Below are 27,527 nucleotides of genomic sequence, written 5' to 3' on the forward strand. Positions count from 1 at the left end.
GCTCTCCAAGATCCAATCTTTGTTCTTGGCTTTATCCCACTGCGTCCACCAAGCCTTCCCCATCCTCACCCCCAGCCCTTTATAATCTGACCATTGCAAACCCTTGCTGCTCGCCACGCACGGTGATCTCGGGCACCTCGGGCCTTTTGCAAAGGCCCTTCTCTCTACCTGGAAGACTCTGTCCCCTTTATCCCCCACCCACACACCACTTTTCCTGGATGAATTCTCCTCATCCTTCATCTGCCACATGCATTTCCGTCAGGAAGTCTTCTCTGAGCCCCTGCAGCTGGCCAGGCTCCCCTCCTGCGTGATCCCATAACCCCTATGTTAACATAACATGCGGCATCAGAACAGCCTGCTCGCTGGAGTCTCCTTGGAAAACCCGAGGAGCTCACACGTAGTAATATCCTCAGAGCTCAGTAAACGTCTGATGAAGGAACGGGTGAACTCTGTCCCACACTGGCTGTGCAGCCATCCCTGCCCATCCCTCTTTTTGTACCATCAAGTCTGTAAATGTGGAAGAAGAGTGGGATGGAGGAAGGTGAGCTGTCTACCTTCCCTCTGCTGTGGTAGAAAACACATCCTCAGGGACACGTTCTCTGGCCACTGTCATCTCCATCACTGTTCCTCTTGTCCCACCACCTCCCTTCCAGTGTTCGTTACAGTCATAAATGATCTTACTTGTCTGCTGTCCTTCTTCACCCTCTCTGGACCGTTTTCTTCACAAGCACTGGGACCTCATCCCTCTGGCTCCCTCTTTAGCTCTACCACGTAGCTCCTTCCTGGGACATACAGAATATTCAGTACCTATCTGCTGAATTGTAGGAATTACTTAATTCAGTTGACAGCCATATACGGGACTTTCAGCAGCAGAAAATCCTCTCTCCCTTTTTTTGCCTTACAAATACGGAAAAAATGCTTTTCAGAACCAGAAAGCACTCTAAGGGTTAACTATTTTGTTCATCTGCCCTTCATCTGAAGGGAAACCTCAGGAGAATTTTCATCTCCATTTCCTCTAGGACACATTCATGTGAAAACTTGCTCTAAAGGAGATCTAATGTTTATTTACTTTGTAATTAACATTTTGTTTTCCACTGTCCATCTGTTTATTATTTGTTCAGTTTCATTGATTTGCATGCTCATGCATTCATTACCAGATCATCTAAGCCCCTAGGCATTTTTCATTGCAGTGCTCTCTGGAAAAGGATTACTATTTAACGATCCACTGATTGTTAAATTGTTAAAGATATATATTCCTTATTTTAGAGAGTCTATCCATGTTCCCACTGTTCAGTTGGAGACTTCTATGCAACTGAAATTTTACAGGAAAACTCTCTTGGTAGATCTACTAGAATAATCGATAATTTTTTTTACAGTGCCAGTTCCTCAAACTCTGAGACTTTAACAAGAGGAAAGAAACCCTATAATATAACATTTTGTGAAACTCCCCTTTTGGATGATAGAAACCGACAGATGTCCTTATTATTATTCTGCAGAACGGTTCCTTCCTCTCACTGGGAGGAATCTGTGTTCCTAGACCCAGCAATTTCTACTCCTAGAAAACTCTTCATTTATTCTGCACATGAGACTATTTCTCCCAGTTGGGGGTTTTGTTTGCTGTCAGCTTGCCTTCACCCCGTGCAATTAAGCAAGGCTTTGCCAAAGTTACGTGTTTTGCCAGTAGGGATGGTGGAAAGGAAAAGGATTTTAGAATCAGGAAAACCGAGCTCCAGGGTATTTGGCAGGTTAGGGCGTCTCTCCATTCCCAGGTTCCTTCACTGTAGAAATAGGGCTTCTTCTGTCTGTCTCACAGGTGGGGCCTCAAGAAGCTAGTACGGAGCTTTCCACGTATTGGATTCAAGTGTAGGTTGTATGAGTGGCACTGAGCCACATGGGGGATCTTATTTGTAAGCCTGTGGACAGATCAGCTAGTAAATTTCACAAAGCAAGTAGTAGTTTGTTTTCTCTGTGGAAACCATGAGGATGTGAGAAATAGATATAAACAGATACAAATTTTTTCTTTCATGAGATGGAATCAGGCTACTTGCGTCTCTCTGTAATTGGTAAAAAGTACATTCGTGACCTACATCTGTCTTTACTTCAGGGCTCTACAAATATGATCTTTTTTTCACCCTGTGGTGACATGAAAAAGATCAGGAATCTCTAACCTGCATATTCTAACTAAATTCTTTCAAACTGATTTTAAAGAATAATTTATCCATCATCATGGATATTCGTTGGCTTAAAATACAATTTTTTTTTTGCGGTACGCGGGCCTCTCGCTGTCGTGGCCTCTCCCGCTGCGGAGCACAGGCTCCGGACGCGCAGGCTCAGCGGCCACGGCTCGCTGGCTCAGCCACTCCGCGGCATGTGGGATCCTCCCGGACCGGGGCACGAACCCGCGTCCCCTGCATTGGCAGGTGGACTCTCAACCACTGTGCCACCAGGGAAGCCCAAAGTACAATTTTGATAAACTATTTTGACTTAAAAAAAAAGTCAATATTTAAATCATCAAAACATGTAAATCTAGGACTATGAGGAATAAGTTGATCCTGGACAGACTCGAAAACATACCATGGAAGAGATGGGCTTTGAACACCGTAAGAAAAGGAAGCAGGAATCACTTTGAGTCAGCATAGGATTTTCAGCAAAATTTTGACACAGACAAACTCTCCTGTGCTTGGAGATGCTGTACCTGTTATCCAGAGTGTGTTGTAAATATTCACTGGCCCATCGATGGACTAGACTGTGATTTCCTTGAAGCCAAGAGTCATTTGGTCCAGCGCGTGTAGGGACTGGCACATAATAAGGCTTCAATAAACGTTCGTTGAATAAATTAATGAATATCCTTGTAGGTGAGATGGGAAAGTGTGAACTAAATCATACCACAGTTAAATGGACAGATGATTGGTCGAGGAGGCACACCCAAAGGCAATTGAAAATATAGACCTGAAAGGAAATTTCTGGAGATTTTCCCCAGGGCTGGCTCAGAACATATTCTTTCCAATACTGGAAAAATAAATAGCTTGAAAGAGGACATGGAAGGCATACTAATTAAATTTACACATGGCCAGAAGCTAGATTCAAAAATAATTCTGCCAATAATAAATGACACAATAAATTAAATTTACCCTAACGCTGGTTTCTTTTTGTTTTTTTTTTCCCATGTTTTTTATGCTTTTCATTTACTTTTACCACCCACTCTCTTTAGTTTATTTTAGGGTTTCGAGTTATGATTGGCTCTTGACAATGTAGAAGAAGACTGTGTAGTCATTTCCAGTGAGTGTAGGGGAATATTCTGTGAAGAAAACTTAACAGTGTTTCCTAGTATATTTGAGGTAAAATATAAAAATAAAGAGTCAAAAGTAGTCTTGGAAGAGACTGAGTTACATAACTTCTTTTTCTTTTCTTTTCCCCAAAATGACTATAAAGACTAGACATAACATATTTATTCTCCTCACCAAACTATATACAGATATATATTTATATATTTATATTTAATGCGGTCTGTGTGACCTAGCCTTCTTTGGGGTGTTAAAGTCCCCCCCGCCAAGAGGCTCTCACCCTGTTACTTCTTCCACTAGGGCTGCCTGAGTAAAACAGGACAGAGTTACTTCTCTGAATGTCCCAACAACAAGAAATGTCTCTTTTCTCCATTCGTGTGAGTCAAAAAATAAACACAGCTCAAAACAGAGGACTGTGCCAAATGACCAAACCTTTGACACCCAAACTCAACTCCTTCCATGTTTGTGACAAGTCAGATAACACCATCTCAGTAGGCCACCAGATTGAATATTTCCTTACCCACAGCATTGGCCGCATCCCTGGAAACCTCCATGACCTTCCTACATGTTGCCTTCGTTTCCTCTCTCGGTTGTTGCTTTCTCAGTGCACGGCTCCCCTCGCCTTTTCCTCGGGGTTCCTGGCTGCTCTCAGCCATCTGAGCTTTGGAGCTTCCCCTGGAATTTTAGTGACCCCCTCATTGTGCAGTCTTCCCTCTGATTCCGAAGGGGCTCCAGGCCTTTTGTGCTAAATTACACATTTTTCCTTACAGGCGCTGAAAGCTCTGATTCATATCTTGTGTAACTCCACAGAGAAATGACTTTCCTCATTATTTTTTCATAAGCCATTACAAGTTAATACCAATTTCATGTTAATATTCCTCTAAGGCTGCATTCAGGGGACCTCTTCCTTATCTCTGAAGAAAGTGGAGATGGGTGTCAAATGGCTCCTGTAGAAATTTCCTATGTTAGGATTGGATTTCAAATACGCAGAAATCCAAGTGGGATTGTGTGAAGGTTAGAAAATCTTCACAAATGGCTTAAATCCATTCCTTTTCTTTTGTGAAACTCTCGTTTTCTTAACCTCTGACCTTTACCATGTGTCTCACATCTCTGAGAATCATTCCAAAGTTTGTATCCTTCTCTGTCTTCCTTATTCTTTTCACATTTTTAAGTGGATGCACATTGTTGTGAAGTACATGAAGAGCAGTGAACGTTTTCCCACACTCTGACAGGAGCAACCATTTATCCCCTGCTATTTTTAGTCAGGACTAATAATAATGTTATATTCGTTATTAAGGCGATGCTATCATTTTCAAATTTATTACTAAACCTAGATATGAAACAGACTTCTATTTTTGTTCACACTTATGGCATAAGTTAGAAATATATGAACTTCACTTTTTGGACCCTCTCTATCCATTAGGATGCATTTGATCGCAAGCAACAGAAAACAAAGCTTGTATTAGAAATTAGCTTAAACAGTCAAGGGGGGAAATTGGTTGATGTGTCTGATTCTCCAAAGATAGGGCTGGCTTTCATTTGGTTTTATTCAGTGAAACGATACTGAGATCAAGACCTTGGTTTCTATCAGTTTCTTTGCTCTGTTCTCCACAATGTCATCCTATTGTTAGTTCCTTCTTGTCGTCCCATGATGGCTGCCAGCAACTTCGAGATCAGTTGCTTCCTTGTTCAAGGTCTGAGCCAAATGCCCCAATCTTACTGCCAGTTAACTTTCCCCAAAGCACAAGCTGTGTGGGAATGATGTAGATCGAGTGAAAACTCAAGAACTTCACGAAGGAAGAGGGTTACATGGACATCATCGGAGTTTCCAAAAAATAACGTCTGAGCAGTTTATCTAAAAATGCTGCCTATGTTGTAAACGTTCCTAAGGAAATGTTTATTTGTCCATCTGCATCATGAGGCTTTCTGACTTTATTTAAATCATTTTCATACTTTTTGGAGAATTTCTGTAATTTTTTTATACATGTCTAGCTTTTTAGTAAGTGATTGAAACATTGTAAATAGTTTCTGTTTAGTGTCTTCCACGAAACAGAAAATAAATTTCTGTGAGAAGAATTACTTGCTCTCTGGTTTATTCTGTTAATTATTTTTATCCAGAAGCTGGGCAAAAACTCAAGTCTCAGTATGGGAGATGATCTCTGAAGTGTAAAGCATTCTTGTAATTGATTTTCAAAGATTTTTTTCAAGGATGTTAGGAGAGTAATTTCCTGCAATATCAGTGAGAATTTTTTAATATTGTTTCATTTGAATGTTCAGAGTTTCTCCCTGTCTGACCTGTGGATCTCTAAAGAACCCTCTCTGACCACCATTACAGGTAATAGAAATTTGAAAAAAAAAAATCTTGTTATGTAACTAATATTGTTATAATGTTACAGAAATAGTAAGACTTCTCTTTCTCTGGAAAAATTTACTTATCTTAAAGAAATGTAGGGGACTACACTCAGACTTTCCTTCCCAATAAGACAGTCATGGGTTTGAATTCAGGACATTCCAGTGAACTAATTTTGGGCCAATTGCCCAATCCCCTTAAATCTCAGTTTCCTTTCTTATAAAATAAGGATAATAGGTCCATCCCCTAGCATTTTCAGTTATTGAAATGAAATGTGATCAGCCCAGGGTCCTGCACATAGAAAGCTCTAAGTAAATGATAGTTATTACAAAAAAATATGGAAGTGAACAAGGAAAAAAAAATCAAAGTCCAACTGAATTGTAGGAAATTATTACTTTAAAACTTTAGCAATTCTTTATCCTTTGTCATGCTGATTTCTTTTACTTTAGAAACATATAGCAGTTTCCTTAAAAATGTTGTTTGGCGATGCTTAGTAGAAAATCCATCTCTGTGAAAATGTATGGACATATTTATGTATATGAATATATACATATATGGAGAGGGAGGGAGACTGCAGGGTCAAGGACACGTGACCTAGGAGATGTCCTGCCCAGGGTGTGTGCCCTAGACTTTGACCCCAGGAATCCTCCCCACGCCACCACCATGAAAGGAGCCCCAGAACGCAAAAGTCAAATCTGGAAGGAGGTAGAACAAGTGTTATTTCAGAGTGTGTTGTTTTGATTTATAACTTCATTTATACAAAAGTCGTTTCTCCATAGAATATAAAGGAGTTATACCCTGGGACATACTGTCATCATAAACGGCTGACCATTTGTGAAGTAGTCATTTAATTTCCCCATCTGTAAATGGAGGGCTGGCTGAGACATTGGCTCCCAAATTTGGCTAATCATCAGAGTTGCCAGAAACTTTCAAATATATACATCATTCCCAGGTTCCGCGAGCCTAGTAATGGTGTTTTCGGGGAGTTGGGTAGGAGCTGCAAATGTGCCTGCTTATATTACACGGGAGTCTTGGTGATCATACCACCCCCAGAGACAGATTTCAGTGTTGGTCTGTTTATTTGATCTAATCTCACAGCAGAGTCTTGTCCTATATATCTGGAGTTGAGGGGCTAGTGTTCACTTTGAAACCCTATGTCTATTCAGTATCTCTTAAGATCTGTGCTTTGCCAAGTTTGAGTTCACACTAATCCAGAGAGGCAGCTGTGAGGTCTGCTGCTTTGACTTTCATTCTGTGTTATTATTAGGTACTAAGTTTGAACAACAGTTAAGAAGAAAAATAGAGCAGATAGATATGTCTCTAAAAGGAGAGAGAGGCTGGCCTAACATATGACCAGAGGCTGTGTGTTGGAGCCCATAGAAACTGTGTTCTGGGCTCGTGGAGCCCAGAAATCCCATCACGTAGCTGGCAAGTGTTGGTGGCTGATGAAGAGGAAAAGGTCTTTCCAACATCTACAGTGTGGTTTTGAAAATAATAAGAAATATTCCATCAGTGGGATCCCGATTCTAGAGATGTAGGAAGACTCTGAAGAACAAAACCCCAGATCATGACAGATATTGTTTTCTTTCTCACAATTCTCTTCTCTTTCAGAGGAAGAAAAAAAAAAAAACTATTGGTAAAAAGAGTCATGAACTTGACATTTTGCAGGATTCCAACCTTTCCATCACTACTTACTAAGAGCTCTTGCATTGACCTCGGTCCCCAAGGACATCTAGACATTTACACTGTGGTCAAGTTGACTTTTCTACTTGTTTATGACGAAAGAGAAAAGTGCGTATGAACTTCCCACCTGGGAGGTTAAAAGTGGAAGAAAGTGAAATTTCATGTTTAAAGTGACAACATCAGGAGGAGAGAGAGAGGGTTAGGATTTCAGGCATGGTTTGTAAGGAACTACGTCACATGGCTTAGTTAAGCAATTAATGTATTTCTTTTTGGTATTGCTCTTTTTAAAAAATGAGGTATTTACAATATTATAAGTTTCAGGTGTACAACATAGTGATTCATAATTTTTAGGGGGTAATATACTCCATTTATAGTTATTATGAAATATTGGCTATATTTAAATATCCCTGCCAAACAAAACACTACATGTACTTTTTTCAGAGCTGGAGTTTGACACGTGTATCCCGCTTCCTAGTGCCTTTGGCATAAAACCCACTCTGTTGAACCTGGCAAGCAAGCTTCTCATAATTTTCCCCAATCTACTCTCATCGATTTCTTCCCCATCCATCTGAGTATCCTTATGTCCACATCACTCTTCTGTGTCTTTGCAAATGCTGTTCCCTCTCTCTGGAGTGCCCTTTTCCTTGTTTTTCTATGCCTGGCAAACGTGCCAAAACCCAGAGCGCGTGTCAGCTCCCCGGGTGCAGCCCTGCTGAGTGCCCGGGCAGAATAAGACATGGGAGCAGGCTGTGCTTCCATGATCTGCGTCCGGCTCCCTGGCAGGAGGTTGGCTGTGCTGTATCCTGATGTTTACATACACACCTGTCTTCCTGAGCTGGCGAGGGAGCCACTGGGTTTCAGGGACTCTCTTTTATTTATCTTTCTAACCCCACTGCTTGGCCTCAGGTCTGGCACCCATAGGTACTCTCTGGATGTTTGATGGAGTCTAGGTCTGTGAGTTTTATGCAAGCTTTCTGGAAATAATGTGCCCTGATGCTCTTCCAAGGGCTCTTGTATGCAGTGAACTTTGAGGAAGAGTGGCGGTGACAGTAAGAGGTCGTGCTTTTCCCTTCCCTTCCCCTGCTGCCCCACCTGCAGTGCAGTTGGTGGCATTCTTGTGCAGGGTTCATCGTGACAGCTGATGGACTGTCTTGTTAAGCTGGGCCTCTGGGTGTTTCTTTGTCATCAGGTCGCATTAGAGCTTCAGATGCTTCGTTTACCACCAGCCCCATCCCTCACCCCCCTGCAGAGAAAAGAGGGAAGAAAAAAAAAAAAACCATGAAAGAGGGAGCACTACCAGATGGTTCATCTGACTCCACACCCTTATTGCAAGATCCTAGAACTGACAGTCTGCATTCCCACGTTGGAGTTTGCTTCCCCCTAAGGCTCCTGAATTAACCAGCTCACGTCCACACCGGGGCTTCCTCTGCCTTCTGATTCGGCATCACTGGGTGGGAAATCATCCTGACTCAGTTTTGTGCATGTTTTTCAAGAGGCGCCACACTTTGCACCTTCCTCCACCCAGGCCCCTATTTTTTCTGTTCCTTTACCCCTCAAATGTTCTTGGCATCCTTTCCCTGAGATAAATCATTCTGCCAGGCTCTGTGCCTGCAAGAGTGTCTTCCACAGTGCTGACTGCCCCCCAGCCTCTGGTGGAATAGCAACTGCAATGCTGTTAGATCCAGCACTGTGTGACTTGAGACTGGGCTTAAGGAGAGTGGCCCCACAATGTATGTATGTGTGTGTATATGCATGTGTGTGTGCGTGGATGCCTGTGTGCACGTGTATACGTACGTGTGTACGTAGCGCCTCACCCCCTTCCTGTCTCTGTTGTTGCATGGTTGGCTTCTTCCTGATTTTAACGTAAGTTAAAAGAAATAACTCTAAAGAGGCCAATGATTCAGGAAGAGCATTAGCATCTTGCGGAATGACTTTCTGAGGACAGGTCTTCCCTTTGTATCTGAAAATATATTCATAATACTCGTCTTCTCTAGGTAGAGTAGGGAAGAAACTTTTTTATTCACTTTTGTATTATTTAGTGCACTGGTTTCCTTCTTCCCTATCTTTTTCGTTTTCTTTTCTTCTTTTTTAAAAAAATAAGTTCTTTTAAAAAGCGAAAAAGCATAAATTCTTATACATATAGAAAAAAATAAATTCTTATACATATAGAGCCCCAGTACACAAACAGGTAAGAAATAATAGTATTTCACCAGCGTGACATAAGTCCAATTTTATAACTTTTATTTATTACAGAGGCTTTCAAGGAGAACACGAGGGAACGTGCTGGTAGTTTCCACTGTGTTCACATTTGGTATCTATTAGAGTTGGATCTGTGAAAGTTGTATTTCATGATGGTTTCTAAGATATTTATTGAGAATCTGGAGGATTTGGGAGAAACCAGATCGGAAAGCATGGGTCCAAAGTGACCTCAAGGAAGTCTGGCCGTTGGACTAAGATGCTTGGATGTTTGGAGGAAAAAAGTCTCCATGGCTTTGCTCTGAAAAAGGCAGTCACCTAAAATGCACCCGGCGGGCTGCGTATGACCTCAGCCTGGCCCACCCTCTCCACTCTTTGGCTTGCAGACTGTGGCCATCGCCTGAGCACTTCAGCTGCTCTGCTTGAGCCGAGGAGTCCAGGGACGGCCCCCCTCCCCTCCCCGGCAACCCTTGTGTAGCTGTCAGGGACAATCTGTGTGGCTGGACTTCTCCCATCCCCTTCTCCCTCACAGCACAATTGCTTTCCTAATTCTCCTTTAAACTCTGAATAGAAAACTGGGTGAATAGAGATTAGTTTATGAGCCACCATCTGTGAACAGTATCATTCCTGAGAATCTGCTCACAGCCCTGGTGCTCATCCCCTGGGTCATCATCATCTTTTATTAGCAGGACATCATATAACTATAAACTCCGAACTGTCTCGGCATTTCACACCCATCTACCATAAAACTGCGATCTGGAGAGGCGATGCATATATCAGACACATCCTCTTAACAAATCATCGACAAAGCAAAACATGCTGTTCTTTCTTTTTTCTTTTTTGTTGTTTTTGGCTGCACTGCACGGCATGCGGAACTTCCCTGGCTAGGGATGGAACCCGCACCCCCTGCAGTGGAAACGCAGAATCTTAACCACTGGACCACTAGAGAAGTCCAACATGCTGTTCTTTCTAATCGTGCCTCTAATCTCTTGCTCTTGCTTTCTCAAGAAAGAACACAGATTTGCCGTTATTAGACACTCATAGCGATTATCTCTGTGTTTTTAAAAATTATATATATATATATACATATATATAGAGCACACAACCAGCCACAAACACCCTCATGAGTTCCCACCATGTAAGTGCCTGAACACTGTTTTTTTTCCATTGAATGCACTTGATTTTCTGAAGCCTGGGGCTGACCTAAGGGAGCTGTGTGACGGCTTTAATTACTGATGTGCAAAAGCTAAAGAACGCTTAGTTTGGTGTTTGTTGTCTCTGAACGTGGGCACTTTCCTGGAACGGTGAGGAGCGTTTTACAGCCTAAGTTCCATCCTCCTAAGTCTGAAATGGAGCTGACGGGAGACAGTTGTTCAGAGCAGACTTCTCTCCATCGCTCTTTTTCCTTCTTACCCTTTTTCATCCCAACTTTTTCTTTTATAATTTGCTTCTCGCTTTATCAATAAACAGCACAGTATTCCAGCAGATTTAGGGAGCTGCCCAGGATCGTGCTCGCGTGGGTGGCCCTGATGCTTCATTATCTGCAAGGAGAACAGGCAGCAGACTTGTGCCTCTTCGTTTCTTACCCGTGCTCCCGGGGCTCTGTGTCCACGTGCAGGCTGTGCTGTGCCAGGGCCATGCCCCTGTGCCATTCTGGGCACCTACGGACTTCGCAGAGTCCTGGATTCAAGTTGTGAAATACGGGACCTCGCTGTGGGTATCAGCACAGAGAAAACACAGGGCTCTCACGATAGGAAAGAAAAAGGATATGATGCCTTTTCCCAAGATTCCAGTGCATTGTCTTGGTCCCCTTTCCTTTATACTCACGTGAATGGAAGTGTTCAGAGCTAGAAGCCTCTAAGATGCTTCTTGAATGCAAGCCCAGTGTCTTCAGTCTGGGGCACAGGGTGTTTGTGATGAAGCTGCAGGATGCAGCCCAGGCCATTGGCACCCGGTTATAGGTCATCACAGGAACTCACATGGGCGTGGCTTCTGAATTCGCCTTGGAATTACCTGCAGTGAACCTGGAACGAGCTTTCTGAGATTCTCCTTCTAAGGTGCCTCTGGAGACTGTGTTTTCATATCAGTGGAGCTAGTAAATGAAAGTTACAAGACTTTATCTCTGTTTTCAGGCAGGTGTGTGCCTTATGTTCTCCAGGAGTGCAAGGCATCTATTCTCATGTTAAAACATCCCGAGAAATGTATATTACCCTTTGACGGAAAGTTACCCAAAAATCCAGAGAAGGAAACCACAACATTCCCTTAAATGTGTTAGTGTTTCAAAGCCTTACTAAGAAATACTAGAAATGTTATGGTTAACCGGTTGAAAATTGTTAATTTTTCATATTCTTTTTCCCAGAGGACTAATATGTTGGGCAAGTTGCCTTGAACTTTTAGCCTCAGGACACCCTGAATCTTACCTTTAAATCAGATCAATTATGAAATAAACGTATTCAGCCAAGTATTTAAAGGTAAATCCTTCCTCACCATCTAAGGTTTTCATTAACTCAGTGACTTACCAGTGGTTCTCAAACTTTACATTTGAATCACTTCGATTTTTTTTTTTTCCCCCCAAAATATCCAGAAGCCTAGGCTACTTCCCAAGCCAATTTAATCATAATGTCCAGGGACTAGATCCAGGTGTCATATATTTTAAAACTCCTCTGGTAATTCTAACATACAGCCGATTTTGAGACCCACCTGCAATTTATCATGGGTGGTAATAGGAGTAGGAAAGAATTACAGAGAGTCAAATCTTCTAACCTTTTTTGATTCCGGGGCCCAGCTTTTGAGTGCCTTTGGTCTGTAAGACTTGAGGAAGGCTGGAGTTCATTGTTCATTCATTTTATCCGTTCTTCTACAATACTCGCCGAGTGTTGGTATGTGCCAGGCACTGGGTTTTTCCCACTGATTTGGACCTAACATTTCTCCTTTGGACTAAAGCTAACCAGGCCTTGGTTGGAACTTCTGGAGTTATTCCAGATATGAACAAATCACTTGGTCCTTTCTCTGTTGGTTCAGGGCCTTGTAGAAGCTGACTTTGGGAGAGGGAAAAGAAGGTCTTTTCCATGTGACTGGATTCTTATCTCAATAAATTCTATTCCACGTCTAACTGACAAACTTACCCACGCAAAAGAGCCTGTTGAAGCATGACTCGTTATCCAGGTTTCTGTGTAGCAAGCAGTATTCTGGTACACTGAATATTGGCTTAGAATCGAGCATTGTGGGATCCTTTATACCTCAATATGCTTTGCCTCCTTAATTTTGAATTCATTGATTGTGAGAGTTGGAAAGGCCCTGAGGGAGCATCCTGTTTGCCTAGTTAATTTCTAGATGAGGAAACTAAGACTCTGGAAAATGATGTGACTGACATACACCGTTTTCTGTCCTAGAGAGAATGTCCATCATTTTCCCCTAGAGACAGAGCCAGCCTAGTTAGCGCCCCTCCCGTGGTACCATTACAGGCTCCAGCCCTGCCTCCTTCTGTACAAATGCTGGCCAGGCCTCCACCCTGTGTAGCCTGCATTGTACTAAGGATGCCTGAGATGCTTTTTTGAACATGTGGTCAGCAGTGCACAAGGTTTTAATTGTTGTTTGTTTGTTTTGAAGGATTCAAAGCAAAACTCATTTCAAAATGAGGAGATATCACATGTGGTGCTTAATCCTTAAACAAACAAATTGGCTTGCGTTCTTAAGATGTAGCTGATTTAGATACCAGTCTTCTGCCTCTTGGTGTCCTGTTGATTACAGCGTCACCTGCTGGCATCAAAAAAAGATGACTCGAAGCTTTGGATTTTGAATCCTCGCCTTTCCTGGAGTGGTCTATATTCTTTTTTAAAAAATTGATTAATTAATTAATTTATTGGCTGCGTTGGGTCTTTGTTGCTGCGTGCGGGCTTTCTTCAGTTGCGGTGCGCGGGGGCTACTCTTCGTTGTGGTGCGTGGGCTTCTCATTGCAGTGGCTTCTCTTGTTGCGGAGCACAGGCTCTAGGTGCTTGGGCTTCAATAGTTGTGGCACGTGGGCTCTAGAGCGCAGGCTCAGTAGTTGTGGTGCACGGGCTTAGTTGCTCTGCGGCTTGTGGGATCTTCCCGGACCAGGGCTCGAACCTGTGTCCCCTGCATTGGCAGGCGGATTCTTAACCACTGCGCCACCAGGGAAGCCCCCTATATTTTTAATAGGATCTCTCTATATATGTAACATGATACGTGTATGTGTATATATATTTTTTTCTTCTATACATGTATATATATGTGTGTGTATACATAGATAATGAAACCACATAATTTAATGTTCAGTTAACAAATGAGGAAATCAAGTCAGAAAGTATTTAAAGGCTTGTCCAGAATCTTGCAGTTAGATGTGTCAGAGCTGAGACCCAACCTATCGCTTGATTGCTTGAGCGCTTGAACTAATCAATATGTGTTTCTTTGGGTCCAGCATTATGGATACATTTTGGTGAATCAGGTGTTGATGATTTTGATCAAGATCCTTTTAAAAATTACCTCTTTGTAAAAGTCTGGCAGTACAACAGTCCATCAGCCTTTCTCTACTTGGGTTCAGTGAGAGAGTCAGGCCCTAATTCCCTAAAGCATTTATTGTATATAGTGAATTCACTTTCTCCCCTGTGCCATCCTTGGGAGAATTGAGAAAATAGTCACTCAAATCAGTTTTCTCTGTTCTGTTCAGATGAAGAACCTCAGTTAAGAAAAACTGGAAGGTGAAAATTTCCTCCCATCCTATAGCACACTTTTTGAGGTACTCATTTACTGGTTTAACATGTATCCTGCTAGACTTTTATTCTCTGCAAATAAAACCATTTAACTAGGTACACACATACGCATACAAACAGATGGATACAATGCAGTATGTACAAAGACAAGGGATGAAAGAACTGGGGTGGCCCAGAGGAGAGGGAATCAGTCCTGCAAGAGGTAGGGGATAGCAAGGGATTCACAGTGGAAGTGATGGGTCTCGGAGGATGAGTAGTTTAAGAAGAAGATAAGAGAGGAATGAGCACACCTATGTGGCCAGAGAGGAAGGTGTGCACTAGTGTTTGAGAACTGCCTGGGTCCAGTAAAGTTCTGGTATGGGGCAGCGGTGGAGGATGAGATGGAATGGACGGGTGAGGACCAAGCAATATGGGACCTTGTAGGTCATGTCAAGTCGTTTGGACTTTATTCTGGACTGTGGAGAGCCATTGATGAATTTCATTCTAAGACATTTGATCAACTCTATATTGTGGAATGATGGCTCAGGAAACAGCATGGAGAATGGTTAGAAAGAGAGCCAGACCGGAGGGAAGACAGGAGAATGATTAAGTGGTTATAAAGTAGGAGTGATCATCAATAGAATAGGAATAATAATGCCTGCTTTATAGCGTTGTTGGGAGAATGAAATGCGATAACATCTGTGAATGCGCCTGTTAAGTTATAAAAAGGAAAGGCATTATTTTTTTAATACCACCTGGCAAATATTTCAACTTTATCACTTTCCCTTGTGACTGACAATATCCTGATTTTCTCAGCATTGTTTCCTGTACTGCTTGTAACAAGAGGGAGAGAAAAATCTGACCCAAGAAAGGATTTTGAGTGATTTTTTAAATGATTTTGTTTATTAAAAAAAAAAAAGGAAATCATAGTTACTTAGAAAAATCAAGACTGTTTGCCAAGACGTCAGAATATTCTTCAAATATTTTTGAGGCCATTTGCCATGCCAGAGAACCATAGCGTCTTTTCTGTGAATGAAATTTAAACTTTCTGGGCTGTTTAGAAAAAGATAAAGAGTGGTGGGTGGTGAAAGACCTGGTCCTTTAGGTCCTTGCCTGAGAGGGACCTGCTTTTCCCCTGAGGGAGAACTTCCCTGGACTGGACTGTTAACCCGGAAGTGCTTGTGGGAGGAGGACAGGAAGCTGGTCGCGGCTCATTGACGTAACTCCTGCCTTGTGCACCTGCGCCGAGATTGGTTCCTCCACCATATTTGTTCTGCTTTCACTAGTAATCACCGTGTCTCCTGTCTGCCCCTTCTGATTATATTTCCTTCCATCTCTTACCTTCTTGTGGCCTCTTTAAGTTGAGCAGATAAGTGACCTTTTCCAAGGACCACCCAAAGGAAAGGTGTTTTGTTGCCTTTCCTTCTGATAATTCTCTTAGTGCTCATAATTACTGCCATGGTCTTCCCGCCCCACGCCCCCCCCTCCCCCCTCCAGATCAGTGAACCACGATAGGATGAAAACAAGCAAAAAATGTTGGATTTTCCTTTCTCTTCTCTTCTCTTTTGTGTTTTTCTAACTTTCCTCAGTTCATATGGAGTTCAAAATGTGTGGCTCCTCGGACCATGGAGAATTAGACCAGAGGGAGAAATGATGTCACTATCATTTTCATAGGAGCACGTGTAGTCAATAGGATGCCCGTCCTTTGGGTCCTGATGTTCTCTTCAGCCTGGGGGTTTGGAATGGGGCCTACTTGTGCAGTTGGCACGATTTTTTGCATGAATTAACTTTAAAATGTTTTCCTGGCTCTTTCTAGGGTTTTCTTGCTTGGCTGTCAGTTACCATGCAGGCAGAAGTCTGCCTCAGTGCCCATATGCTGTTTTCCCATTCAACTTTTCTCTCCCTCTCTCTGCCTGGGCCCACTTCCCTCTATCCACCTCTTCTGTCCATTATTGTAGATTAGGGAGACTTTAGAGAAGATTACCACCTAAACCATTTACCCTCTGTACATAGATATACCAGACAGTGCTTACTTTGGGCCTGGTAGATAAGTGATTAAAATTAAGAGAGGGGCTTCCCCGGTGGCGCAGTTGTTGGGAGTCTGCCTGCTGATGCAGGGGACGCGGGTTCGTGCCCCGGTCTGGGAGGATCCCATGTGCTGCGGGGCGGCTGGGCCCGTGAGCCATGGCCGCTGAGCCTGCGAGTCCGGAGCCTGTGCTCTGCAACGAGAGAGGCCAAAACAGTGAGAGGCCCGCGTACCACAAAAAAAAAAAATTAAGAGGTTCTTTTCATCACAGAGTTGCTTTCAGTGACATTATTCTTTTGAATTATGCATATTTTAGAAAGGATTGCTGTTTGGGGGTGGACATTCCTCATGTTTGGAGGTCCTCTTGGCCGTGTTTTGGAGAGACCGAGTACTGACCTACAGGTATTTAGCTATGCAAGGTTAACAGAACCTTGGTTTTCATTGCTTGTAGCTGAGATGCCCCACCTCTTTTCTCTGTCCATTTTCTTCCCCCTTCTGATGATACCAGCAGATGTAGGCTGATGCAAGGCTCTTCTTAATTGTAATTTCTGGACTCCTAACTGTTCCTTCTGCTTCTGAATATCTCTGCCTCTGGTTCCCTTTGACCCGCTGGGATTTCATCTGTCAGGATGTGTATAACCAAGTATCTTGAGAGCTTCCAGTAGATTTCAGGATAGTAGAACAGATCTCTGCCCCACTCCCCTCAGAAGTGGATATCATATTGTTAGTTATGAAATTTAATGCTTTAGGTGTGGTAATTCTATGCAAATAACTGAATTTATGTGAACTGTTAGGTATTCTCATAGTTACTAGTTAATATGAAGTTACAACGTAAGTGCTTGAACAGGGTCTTGGGAGTTAGAATCTTGGCAATTCCAGTTACTAGTAGTATGACCTTGGAACACTTTCTTAGCCTCCTGGGGGTCTTAGTTTTCCTCTTTTAAAAATAGGGAGAATGATAGCTACTTTGTAGGATTGCTGTATTAAATGAAATCCTTAAAAATACTTAGTATAGTTTTGACACAGACTTAACACTCAGTAAATGGTATGTAGAAAACAGCTATGTAAGTGGGGCCTAAAGAAAGTTATAAACTTAGTTCACTAGGTTTAGATTTGTTACATCCCAGGGGACTAAGGAAATCACACTTATCGCAAAAAAGTCACAGTTGAAGTATTTGAGAAAACAATATAAGAGATGTCGGCAAATTTTCCAAATATGAAAAAGGTAGACTGTGAGATGTATAGACGGGGAAATTTGGCTCCAATGCACAGCAAAGTTCTGGAACAGTAAATTAAGCATATGGTTTATAATCATTTAGTAGACTGTAGTAGTTGCTAGAAGTCACCATGGGTTTACTAAGAACAAAACTTCCCAAACATTCCATTTCCCTTTCAAATAGTATTATGTGCTGTGTAAAAGTGAGGAATGCCACTTCAGCCGAGAATCTAATTGTCTACTTATGGTTAGTACAGTAAAATATGGGCTAAGACTGCTGCGTTTGTAACTCAGCAGCCATCGAAGCCAGCTGATTAATGTCTTGGTTTTCTTGATGGGGTCTCTGGTGGAATACCATGGAGTTCTGGCATGTAACTCTCTCACTAAAGACTTTAACTAGGAATGTAGATGAAGACATACGGTATGAATGTGTACCAACAAAATATGCAGATGGCCCAAAGTGGAGAGGGGTAGTAACTATAATAGAGGAGAGAATCAAAATTCAGAATATTTCTGATCATTTGAAGCATTGCACGGAACCCAAAAGATTGAGTCGAATGAAGCTAAAGTGAAGACGTTAAGCTCAAAAGGTCAAGCCTGAGCAAGAAAGGAGATCTTGTTTGGCAGAAGTTCAGGTAAAAATGATCTGGTCATTTAATTGACCCTAAACTTTATATTCTTCCATTCATCCATCCAGTCATTCATTAATTCACTCTAACATGTATTGAAAGTACTACCTGCCATGCCCTTTTCTTACCATTGGGGAGACGGTAGTGAACAAAATAGTCAAAAATCCCTACCCCCATGGAGCTTATCTTCTTCATATGCCAACAGTTGTGCAGCTGCCTAAAAAAAGTGAACCTAATGTTAGACTTTATTTGCAAAAAGTATAATATCCAGCTCATGATGGTTAATAGTTCTACGCTGTTATTTAATATGTTGTTCTTGGTGCTATATCTTACACTGGGATCATTACTTTCAGTTCTGAATGCTCTAGTCTGGACAAACAAGAGTGACAATAACATGATGGTAGGAATATAAACCATGTTGAAGGGAAATTGGTCGATGATAGGAAGAGTAAACTAAGTAGGGAAATTATATCCCTCAAATATTTGCAAGATACATGAGACGAGTTTATATGATATGTAAGCTTGTTCTGTGTGGCTCCCAGGAATCAATACTAATTATGACGAGGATGATTTCTGGTAAACAGAAGAAAGATTGAGCTCCGTGAGGGCTGAGATGTCGCTGCTGTGATTCCTAGTCATGTGCCTGGTACATGGTAGGCGCCCAGAGATGTGTGGATGGATATTCACATGGCATTTTGTGAAGATAACCTAGGTACTAAAATAACGTAAAAAATTTAAGTTCAGTTTTTGTGTATCTTTTTGCGTACGCGGGCCTCTCACTGTTGTGGCCTCTCCCGTCGTGGAGCACAGGCTCCAGACGCGCAGGCTCAGTGGCCATGGCTCACGGGGCCCAGCCGCTCCGCAGCATGTGGGATCTTCCCGGACCGGGGCACGAACCCGTGTCTCCTGCATCGGCAGGCGGACTCTCAACCACTGCGCCACCAGGGAAGCCCTAAGTTCGGTTTTTGTATATCTTAAGGAATCTGAGGGTGGAATAAAGTACCTGAGAACAGCTCTGAGGGATCAGGATGTTTTCTTCGATCACGTTCTAACATTTACAAGTGAATTAAACCACTTTTCTTAAGAGACATTTAAGAGGCCATTTTAAGATTTCTTTGAAATTTCTAATATGCTTATTCACACATTACCCAACCCAGTTCAACCTCCATCATTTTTTGAGGGCTTCCCCATAATTCTGACCCAGGGCCTTGCTTTCTCTGAATTTAACAATTCTGCAGAGCGTAACGTTTAATTCTTCCCTAATTGCTTCATGGGTCTCCCCATCAAGGTGATAAGATTTTGGAGGGAAAAACCTTATTTTATAGTTTTCTCGTATCAGACACAGAGCAGGAAGTCAGGAAATGACTCGCTTGCTTGATTCATCCGCTAAGAAGGAGAGTCAGTAGCAATAGCATTTCAGCCACTGTAAGAACTCATGTAAGACATAACAGTTAAATAGCCTTTAATTTCTCTAGCCCCTGCGTACAAAGAAGGGATTTATGTTCTTAATTTATTAGAGCCTCCTGCGTTGGCCGGGCATGTGCTTTGTACGTAGTTGATTTTTTGTATATAGTTGAATATTAATGGCTGTGGTCCAGGGCTCAAGTTGTCTTCTTGGTTGAACCTCCGAGGGGAGCTGGGACTCCAGGTACAAACCCCTAAGGCCTGCTTGGAGGCTCATTGACTGGGATTCATGTACTTGGGTGGCCGGATCTAGCACCCAGTTACATTTGAACTTCAGATAAACAACAGTGCAATGTTTGGGACACACTTATATTTAAAAAGTGTTCATTGTTTATCTAGAATCACACGTTAACTGGGTGCCCTGTATTTTACCTGGCAACTCTCCAATAAACCCCATTCTTTTCGTGTTCCCGTGAATCTAAGCTGCTAATTAACCCCTAACTTAACTTCACTGAAAGAAAATATTCGTGCCCATGTGATTGATTCCAATGGCAACTTTTTTTAATTGAAAAGAGGGAAAATCCATGCGCTGTATACTGTTTTTGTCATATTCTTTCAGGTGTGTCCAATAATGATACTTCCACAGACACCTAGGGTCTCAGCAGTTCCAGATTAATCTCTCATGGTTTCCTTGGTGGCATAGTTTAGCTGGTTCACATGACATGTTCCTGATGTTATTTTGCTCAGACAGCACAGAAACCATTGCTAACAAATAATCAGGTTCTGCACGTTAGAAGCGGGTGAAATGTGAATTTGGGATACTCTGTCTTCTCACTTCCTACACATCAACTGCATTGGCTAATAAGAGCCGCAGCAATCAAAGCAAAACATTACCTCTCCTGGTTAATTCTTTTGTTCTCTTCTTTCATCTGCTCAAAGGGAAGATAATATTCCTTATAAACTTCTTTTGAGGGGAAGACAGCTCACACTTAGGAAAGTTGCATCCATTTTCCCTAAATAAATAATGACTTGCCGTTCAGGAGCAAAAGCCTTAAATATCATTTATTCATTCAGCAAACATTTATCAAGCAGCTCTATGCTAGGTACTAAGTGGAAACAGAATGAGTAAGATGTAGTCCCTGCTTTCAAGGGTTCACAGGAATCTGCCCGTTCAGTGCTTGCTTTTAAATGGCTCAGCAGTCATTTCAGAGAAAAAGTGTGTAATAAGAGCTAACTAGCTCATAATGAAATGATTCTTCTCTCAAATGCTTTCAACAAATACCAAACCTTACATTCCGAGCAGAGGCTGTTCCTAATCGGTATTTCGAGGGGCTAGACTTGGACTGGTTCCTTCTCCCTTTGTTCAGTCGTTAGGACTTTGCTGCTCCCAGTGTGGCCCGCAGACCAGCAGCATCAGCATCTCCTGGGAGCTTGTTAGCAATGCAGACTCTCGGGCCCTGTCCTGGACCCACTGAATCAGCGTGTGCAGTGGAACCAGGACCCCAGGTGATTCATGTGCACATGGTCCTGAGGTTTGAGAAGCCCTGGTTTGATACAGAATTTCTCCAGCTCCACGTTGTGCGGGATGATCATCTGAGGATCTTGTTGAGGCAGATTCCTGGGCCCCAGCCTCAGGGATTCTGATTCTGTATGACGGGGCCCAGCCTGAGAATTTGCATTTCTCACAATCTCCCAGGAGATGCTGGTGCCGCCTGTTTGGGAAGCACTCTTGGGGTAGCACCAGTCTAGCTCGCTTGGGGTATTGAACTGACCTTTGTTGGCGATGGTGACTAGAGCCCCAGTGAGGAGCTCAGTCTGGTTTTCCATTGCTTACACTGGAGTCAGGAACATGAGGACGAAACTGTTCCCTGAAAGAAAATATTCGTGCCCATGTGATTGATTCCAATCTGTTGTGGGGATGGATTTGCATACAGTGGACTATTCAGGCCAGTCTGTTCTGGCTGTTGTGAGACTACAGAAGAGGGAGCAATTAAATTCTCCTTGGGGGCTGAGCCATTTGAGTTGGGCCCTGCAAGATAATAGGATTTTGGCCCATTCCTGGGATTCATATGAATAAATGCCAGGAGAGTGGGATATACATGAAGCAGTGATAGTTAATCCAGTATTGCTACATTGTAAGATATAGAGCCTCCAGAAAGAAGAAGAGCAGAGAGCATGGGAGATGGGTCTGGGAAAAAGTTTGGGGACAAGATGGAGAGGTGTCTTAAAAATGTCACCTTAAGGAGTTTCGATTCTGTCTTAGAATTTTTTGCTATAATGACATCTGTTTTTTTTTGTTTTTTTTTTAAAAGTTTGCATGTCTCGTACTTACTATTCTGTGTGTGTGCTTTTTTTTTTTTCTTTCAGGATTAAGCATGAAAACATTGTGGCCCTGGAAGACATCTATGAAAGCCCAAATCACTTGTACTTGGTCATGCAGCTGTAAGTACCTGATTTATTTGATGAGTGCAGACCAGGGGTTGCAAACTCAAATGCCTAAAGGGCCAGGTGGTAAAATAAATTAATGGAGTGGGCAGGGCAAGACAGCAGGGAGTGGTGAGAACTGTAGGGCGGTGGGCAAGAATGTGTCTGTCTAAGAACAGTGGTCTTTAGACCTCACTTGGTCTCATCTGCAGCTGCTGGACCAGACCGCAAATCTGGAGTCCTCACAATGGAATCCAATGCTACTGTTGCAGGGTCGCTCTATCTAGGATGATGTCTCTTTTGCTTTTTTAATGTGCAAGGTCCACATGTTGCTTCCTGAAAGCACTTCAGTGGGCCCACTGTGAATACACTCTGCTCCTGTCTCCAGGAGAAACTCCCACCCTTGTCTTCATTTCTAGGGAGGCTGGGGGATGGCAGCAGATGGTAGCTGTGTGTTCTGTCCCTTCCCTTCTCCTCTTCTGCTGGCAGATAAATGCACATGTGATTCGTGCCAAACATACGAGACGTATAATTGGAGTTGGACTATGCCATTAGCATAGTCCCCCTTTAGAATATTTCTGCATTCCAGTAACTCTGGAGCTTACCAGAAGGTGGAAGAAATAAGAAAGCCGAATATCTAGGTAGAGGCTATACTTGAACAGGTGTTTTTTTGTTTTTGGTTTTTTTAATGTGAGGTGAAATTAGCCTGCCCACATACACAAATGCTTTATTCTAAGTGATGTAATTCGTAGGAGTATTCCAGGACTAAACTTGTTATAATTAAGTGACGGAAGCTGTATCAGAATGCTACATGTTCACCGCGACTTGAGTAAATTCTGGAACACTTTGTTATTGAGCTTAATGACCAAAGAGGATTTTTGCTGAAGGTCAGAATATATACTTAAATTTCATTATTTATTAATGATTTTCAGACTTTGAATTTCCAAAGGTATTTAGAAGATTTGAGGGTCAGGCTAACAATTTCTTTTTCATCGATTTTCCTTTTTCTTATGAATGTTTAAACAACACATTAACTTGGAATCATGTTAGGATGCAAATAAGTTTTCATCAATGCACTTATTTAATCTTTCATTATTTTTAAAGTATTTTTAGTAGGTTATGACACTTTAAACACTTATAAAAGTGTCCAAGTTGGAAGCATGTGGGCAGTTTTTCTCTGACAAATGACAGTCCTAGGTGATGACCAGCAGTTTTACAGGTTTGTGTGTCGTTGTCGGCTGTTAGGCAGTGACTGGTGACTCCATGTTAATTTTCAGTATCCTAAGTGCGATCTTTCCTAGTTCCTTGCTATTCTGTTTGTTTTATGATTCACCACATTTCTAGTTCCCCCCAGATCTGATATCCTTCCTAGAAATTCATGTGACTTTCTTTTATGCAGAATCAACTCTTAAAGAAGCAGGTGAATCACTTTCCCATCAAATATTGACTGCCCAATAGGAAAAACAGAACATTTTGGGGACAAGAAAAAGCCCCACAAAATGTCTGTAGTACATTTAAATGTGTGCTTTTTTATTGGCAATGCAAAAAGCAAAATATTAATACTTGAATCCAAAGCTATATGCATTCACTTGCTTTAAGTTCTCTGTTTATGAAACCGTCACTAAATAAGAGGAAACACCCCAAATATGTACGTCTCAGCTCTGCCTCTTACTGGCTGGGTGAACTTTAGCAAATAACTGGGCCTTTCTACTTTCTCTATGGAATTATTTTATCAGTTTGTCTCTGCAGATGGTCTTTAATTTTATGAGATAAAGTTCAAGTACATTTGAATTCTACCTTTCTAAGCAACTTGATTGTATACTTATGAGCAGTAGTGTATATAAAGATAGGTTGGCAGGAGAGCATGAAAGTGTCCAGAATGGGATGAACTTTAGAACATTTCTCTTACTATTTTATTGTTTTCAGTGTGTAAGTCTTCCATATTGTTGTTGAATTTATTCTGAAATATTTTTTTGATCTTGTTGTAAATGGGTTTTTACTTCATTTTTCCAGTGACTTGCTTCTGTTATAAAAATACAGTTGATTTTTGTACATTCACTTACAATCTTGCTAAATTCACTTATTGTTTGTAGTAGTTGTTTTGTGGATTTCTTAGCATTTTCTATCTAAACAATCATGTCATCTGCAATTTACGTTGATTCTGGTTGGTCCCCAAAGGAATTCTATTTGGTAAAACACTGATAGTTTAGTCCTAAATATTAAGTGTATTTGAATGTCGTAATTATACTCCTTTAAAATGTTTTATGTCAGATGTTTTGAAAATTCAAATTGACCTCCCTCTTATGCCTTCCTCTCCTCCATTCGTTATCTTAATCAGTGAGATTTTTTAAAAAGCAATGGCAAAAAAGAAAGAAAGGGAGGGAGGGAGGAAGGAAGGAAGGAAGGAAGGAAGGAAGGAAGGAAGGAAGGAAGGAAGGAAGGAGACCCTTAATGGATCAGAATATAATCCTGAGAAAATCTTTGGTCTGGTTTGAGAATTTTGTGGGCTTTATTGTTATTTTTGTTGCTGTGTTTTAGTTTTTGTCAGTAAGACTCAATAGTTTTCGCTTGTGAGACCCCTGTATTTTTTCTGCCTGGGTCAGCAGAACATGGGTTGGTTTGTTTTTTTTAAGAGTTTAGAAAGTCCTTGATTTCTAAATACTTGGGGATGGTCTAGAACACAGCATATGAGAGGGACTTTAGTTCACAGTATTTGTGCCTGGGAGGTTTCTGGTTTCCTAGGAAACATCATCTTGGGCACTGACACTCAGATATAATAGGGGATGCGCAGTAGTAATTTTATTACTTAGCTAATTGCTATTTCGACTCTGAGTACTGTAGCATGTTTGTTCCTTCGCTACTGCAGCAAAGGAAATTTGATTGTTTATAGAGTTCTATATTTAAATTTGATTCGGGGTTTGGGACAAATATCTTTTTTTCCCCAGAGTGCTATTTTTTCGAGCATTCTTCTCTTTTTTCAGTTCTTTTTTATTATTATTATTGAGAGATAATTGACTTATAACATTTTATTCATTTTAGGTGTACAACATAATGAATAGTTCTTTTTTGGAACATTCTTCCTTAGATAGTGTGAGATCAAAATGACATTGAAGTAAATTACAGAAGAAAGGTCAGTTTGTTTAAAGTTTATTTCTGGTCTGACTTTGCTTGTGGGGTGTTAGCCCACAAGCTGGGCTTGAGGTTATCGTATTCACCAGATCCGAAGTAAACTCCTGAACGTTTCACAAAATCTGCTTTCTCCTGCTGTCTGTCTCATCCCAGCAAATGGTAAACTTCTTTCTTCCAGTTGCTCAGGCCAAAACCCAAAGTCTTCCTTGACTCACCTTTTTTCTCTTAGGCCCTACAGTCCCATCCATTGGCAAACCCCGTGGTCACCAACTCGAGACTATCTCGAGAATCCAGCCACTTTCTCTTCATCTCCACCATCATGGATAAAACTTATCTTTCTTCCCGCATCCTTTCCCCACTGCACTGGTCTTTCTCAGCATGTTAGCCAGACCTTGTCATACCTCTTGAAAACTACTGGCTTCCCATCTCAGAGTACAAGACCAAGTCCCTTTTTTTTGGCCGCACCGTGTAGCCTGCAGGATCTTAGTTCCCCAACCAGGGATTGGACCCAAGCCACAAGCAGTGGAAGCGGGGAGTCTTAACCACTGGACCACCAGGGAAGTGCAAAGACCAAGTCCTTGTAGCAGTCTCCAGGGTCTTCCGTGTCCAGATCCCCTGGTCACCTCTCTGACCTCGCCCCCCCACTCCTCTCTCATTATTTCATTCACCTTGCTGTTCCTCAGACACACCACGCCTGTGCCACCACGGACCTTTGTTCTGCTTGGAACACCGTCTCTTTGATATCGTCATGCCATCATGGAAATATTAGAAATATTAGAATTTCTACCAAATGTCACCATTTCAATGAGATATTATTCCCCAGCGCCCCTGTGAAATAGCACCTCTCCCTACCGTCTCTTGCCACACACACATTCATTCCTGGCCCCCTGCCCAGCTTGATTTTTCTCTGTAGCACTTGTCACCGTCAGAAAACGTATCTCTGCTTTGTTCTCTGCTAGAAGCATGCTGGTACATTACGGTAGGCACTTACGAAATATTTGTTCCATTAATGATTACATATAATAGGAATAGTGGTTAACACTTATTTATTCACTCATTTAATCCTATCACAAACTCAGGAGCAACTCTCTCGTTTTTTTTTTTTTTTTTAACTTAAACTGCATACAGCATATATATTTTTTAATTTAAAAAAAATTTTTGGCCGTGCCGTGTGGCATATGGGATCTTAGTTCCCTGACCAGGGATCAAACTCATGCTCCCTGCACTGGAAGTGCAGAGTCTTAACCACTGGACCGCCATGGAAATCCTCAGGAGCAACTCTTATCCCAATTTTACATGAAGAACCTGAGCAGAAAACTTGGATCATTTATCCAAGCCAGCAAGTGACCCAGTGAATACACTTAATGAAAGGAATACAATACACTGATGACATTTTCTAGGAAAAAATCTTGTAGGTAATATTAATGTGAATAGTTCAGTTTACCTTGAAAAATGTATTACTTATGATTCCGTAAATGCTTAGCTAACTATAAAATGCCCTGTATATTGTAGTGGTTTGTGAGGGGAATAAAATTTACTGCATAATATCACAGAAAGTCACTAAACCAACCTCAGTTCATTCACAGCAGTGATTGTGTTTCTTTCTTAATTTTTTCAACTAATGAAGGGATGGATGAACGTGTTTTACCAGTATTGTGATTTGCTGCATTGTGCATATTCCATGCGAGACAGAGAGATTTCTAATATTCTGATAGTCCTTTTATTCCAGGAGAGCATTAAGATATGTACAACTAGTTGCCCGCTGAGCCTGAAAACTAATGATTAAACACACGTTCTTTCAAGAATGTTAATTGGATTCCTGAGCAGTCCAAGACACAAAAATATATGCAGCTTCCAAGAGAAAATCTGATTTATCTACTCCACTAGCTGGTGCATGAATCTGTTTGAACAGTTCCCTATTTGTGGGTTGCCAGTGTTATTTCATGTGGATATTGTATTCATAATTCATACTGTGTGTTCCCAGAAACAGTTTTAATTAGAACACAAATTATGAGTCCCAACAGAAAGTCTTTTGTAAGTAGCCAAGCATAATAATGAAGACAGAAGTGTTTCTGACTATGACACCTTCATATATTTACATATAATTTACCAAAATCTTCTCTCTGTTCACAACAGGCACTAATTGAGAGCCCAGAGGGCCTGTGGCCTCTGTTCATTATTGGGTGGGTGGGCAGGGGCTTGGGGGACACACATGAGGTGCAGTCGGGGGATTCCATGGCTCTCTTTTTGGATGAGCAATCATAACCCACCAGCACTGCACCCCTCAAGGTTTGCGCAGGGAGCTCTGGATCACCAGGAAGTCCTCAGTGGAGGAAACGGCCTCAGGTGGAGGGTGATTAGGACGTAGCCAGATGGATGTGCTGGGCATGGTGTAGGTGGGGGGAGCCATGCTCCAGGCTGAAGGGCTGTCACGCAGAGAGGCTTTAAGGAGCCTGGGTGGGATGTGTGGGGCTTAG

General features: G+C 41.9%; 1 protein-coding gene across 3 annotated transcripts in view; it reads left to right on the forward strand.

Moving 5' to 3' along the window:
* The window catches only part of CAMK1D (calcium/calmodulin dependent protein kinase ID), a 417,212-nt gene that overhangs the window by 236,279 nt on the left and 153,406 nt on the right, over nt 1-27,527 (forward strand). For all 3 annotated transcript variants that reach the window (XM_060006055.2, XM_060006054.2, XM_060006056.1), the window contains exon 3: nt 21,865-21,939. In XM_060006055.2, the coding sequence (XP_059862038.1) occupies nt 21,865-21,939 (75 nt within the window). The remainder of the gene's footprint in view (nt 1-21,864; nt 21,940-27,527) is intronic.

The sequence above is a fragment of the Delphinus delphis genome, chromosome 2, assembly GCF_949987515.2.
Source record: "Delphinus delphis chromosome 2, mDelDel1.2, whole genome shotgun sequence".
Taxonomy (NCBI): domain Eukaryota; kingdom Metazoa; phylum Chordata; class Mammalia; order Artiodactyla; family Delphinidae; genus Delphinus; species Delphinus delphis.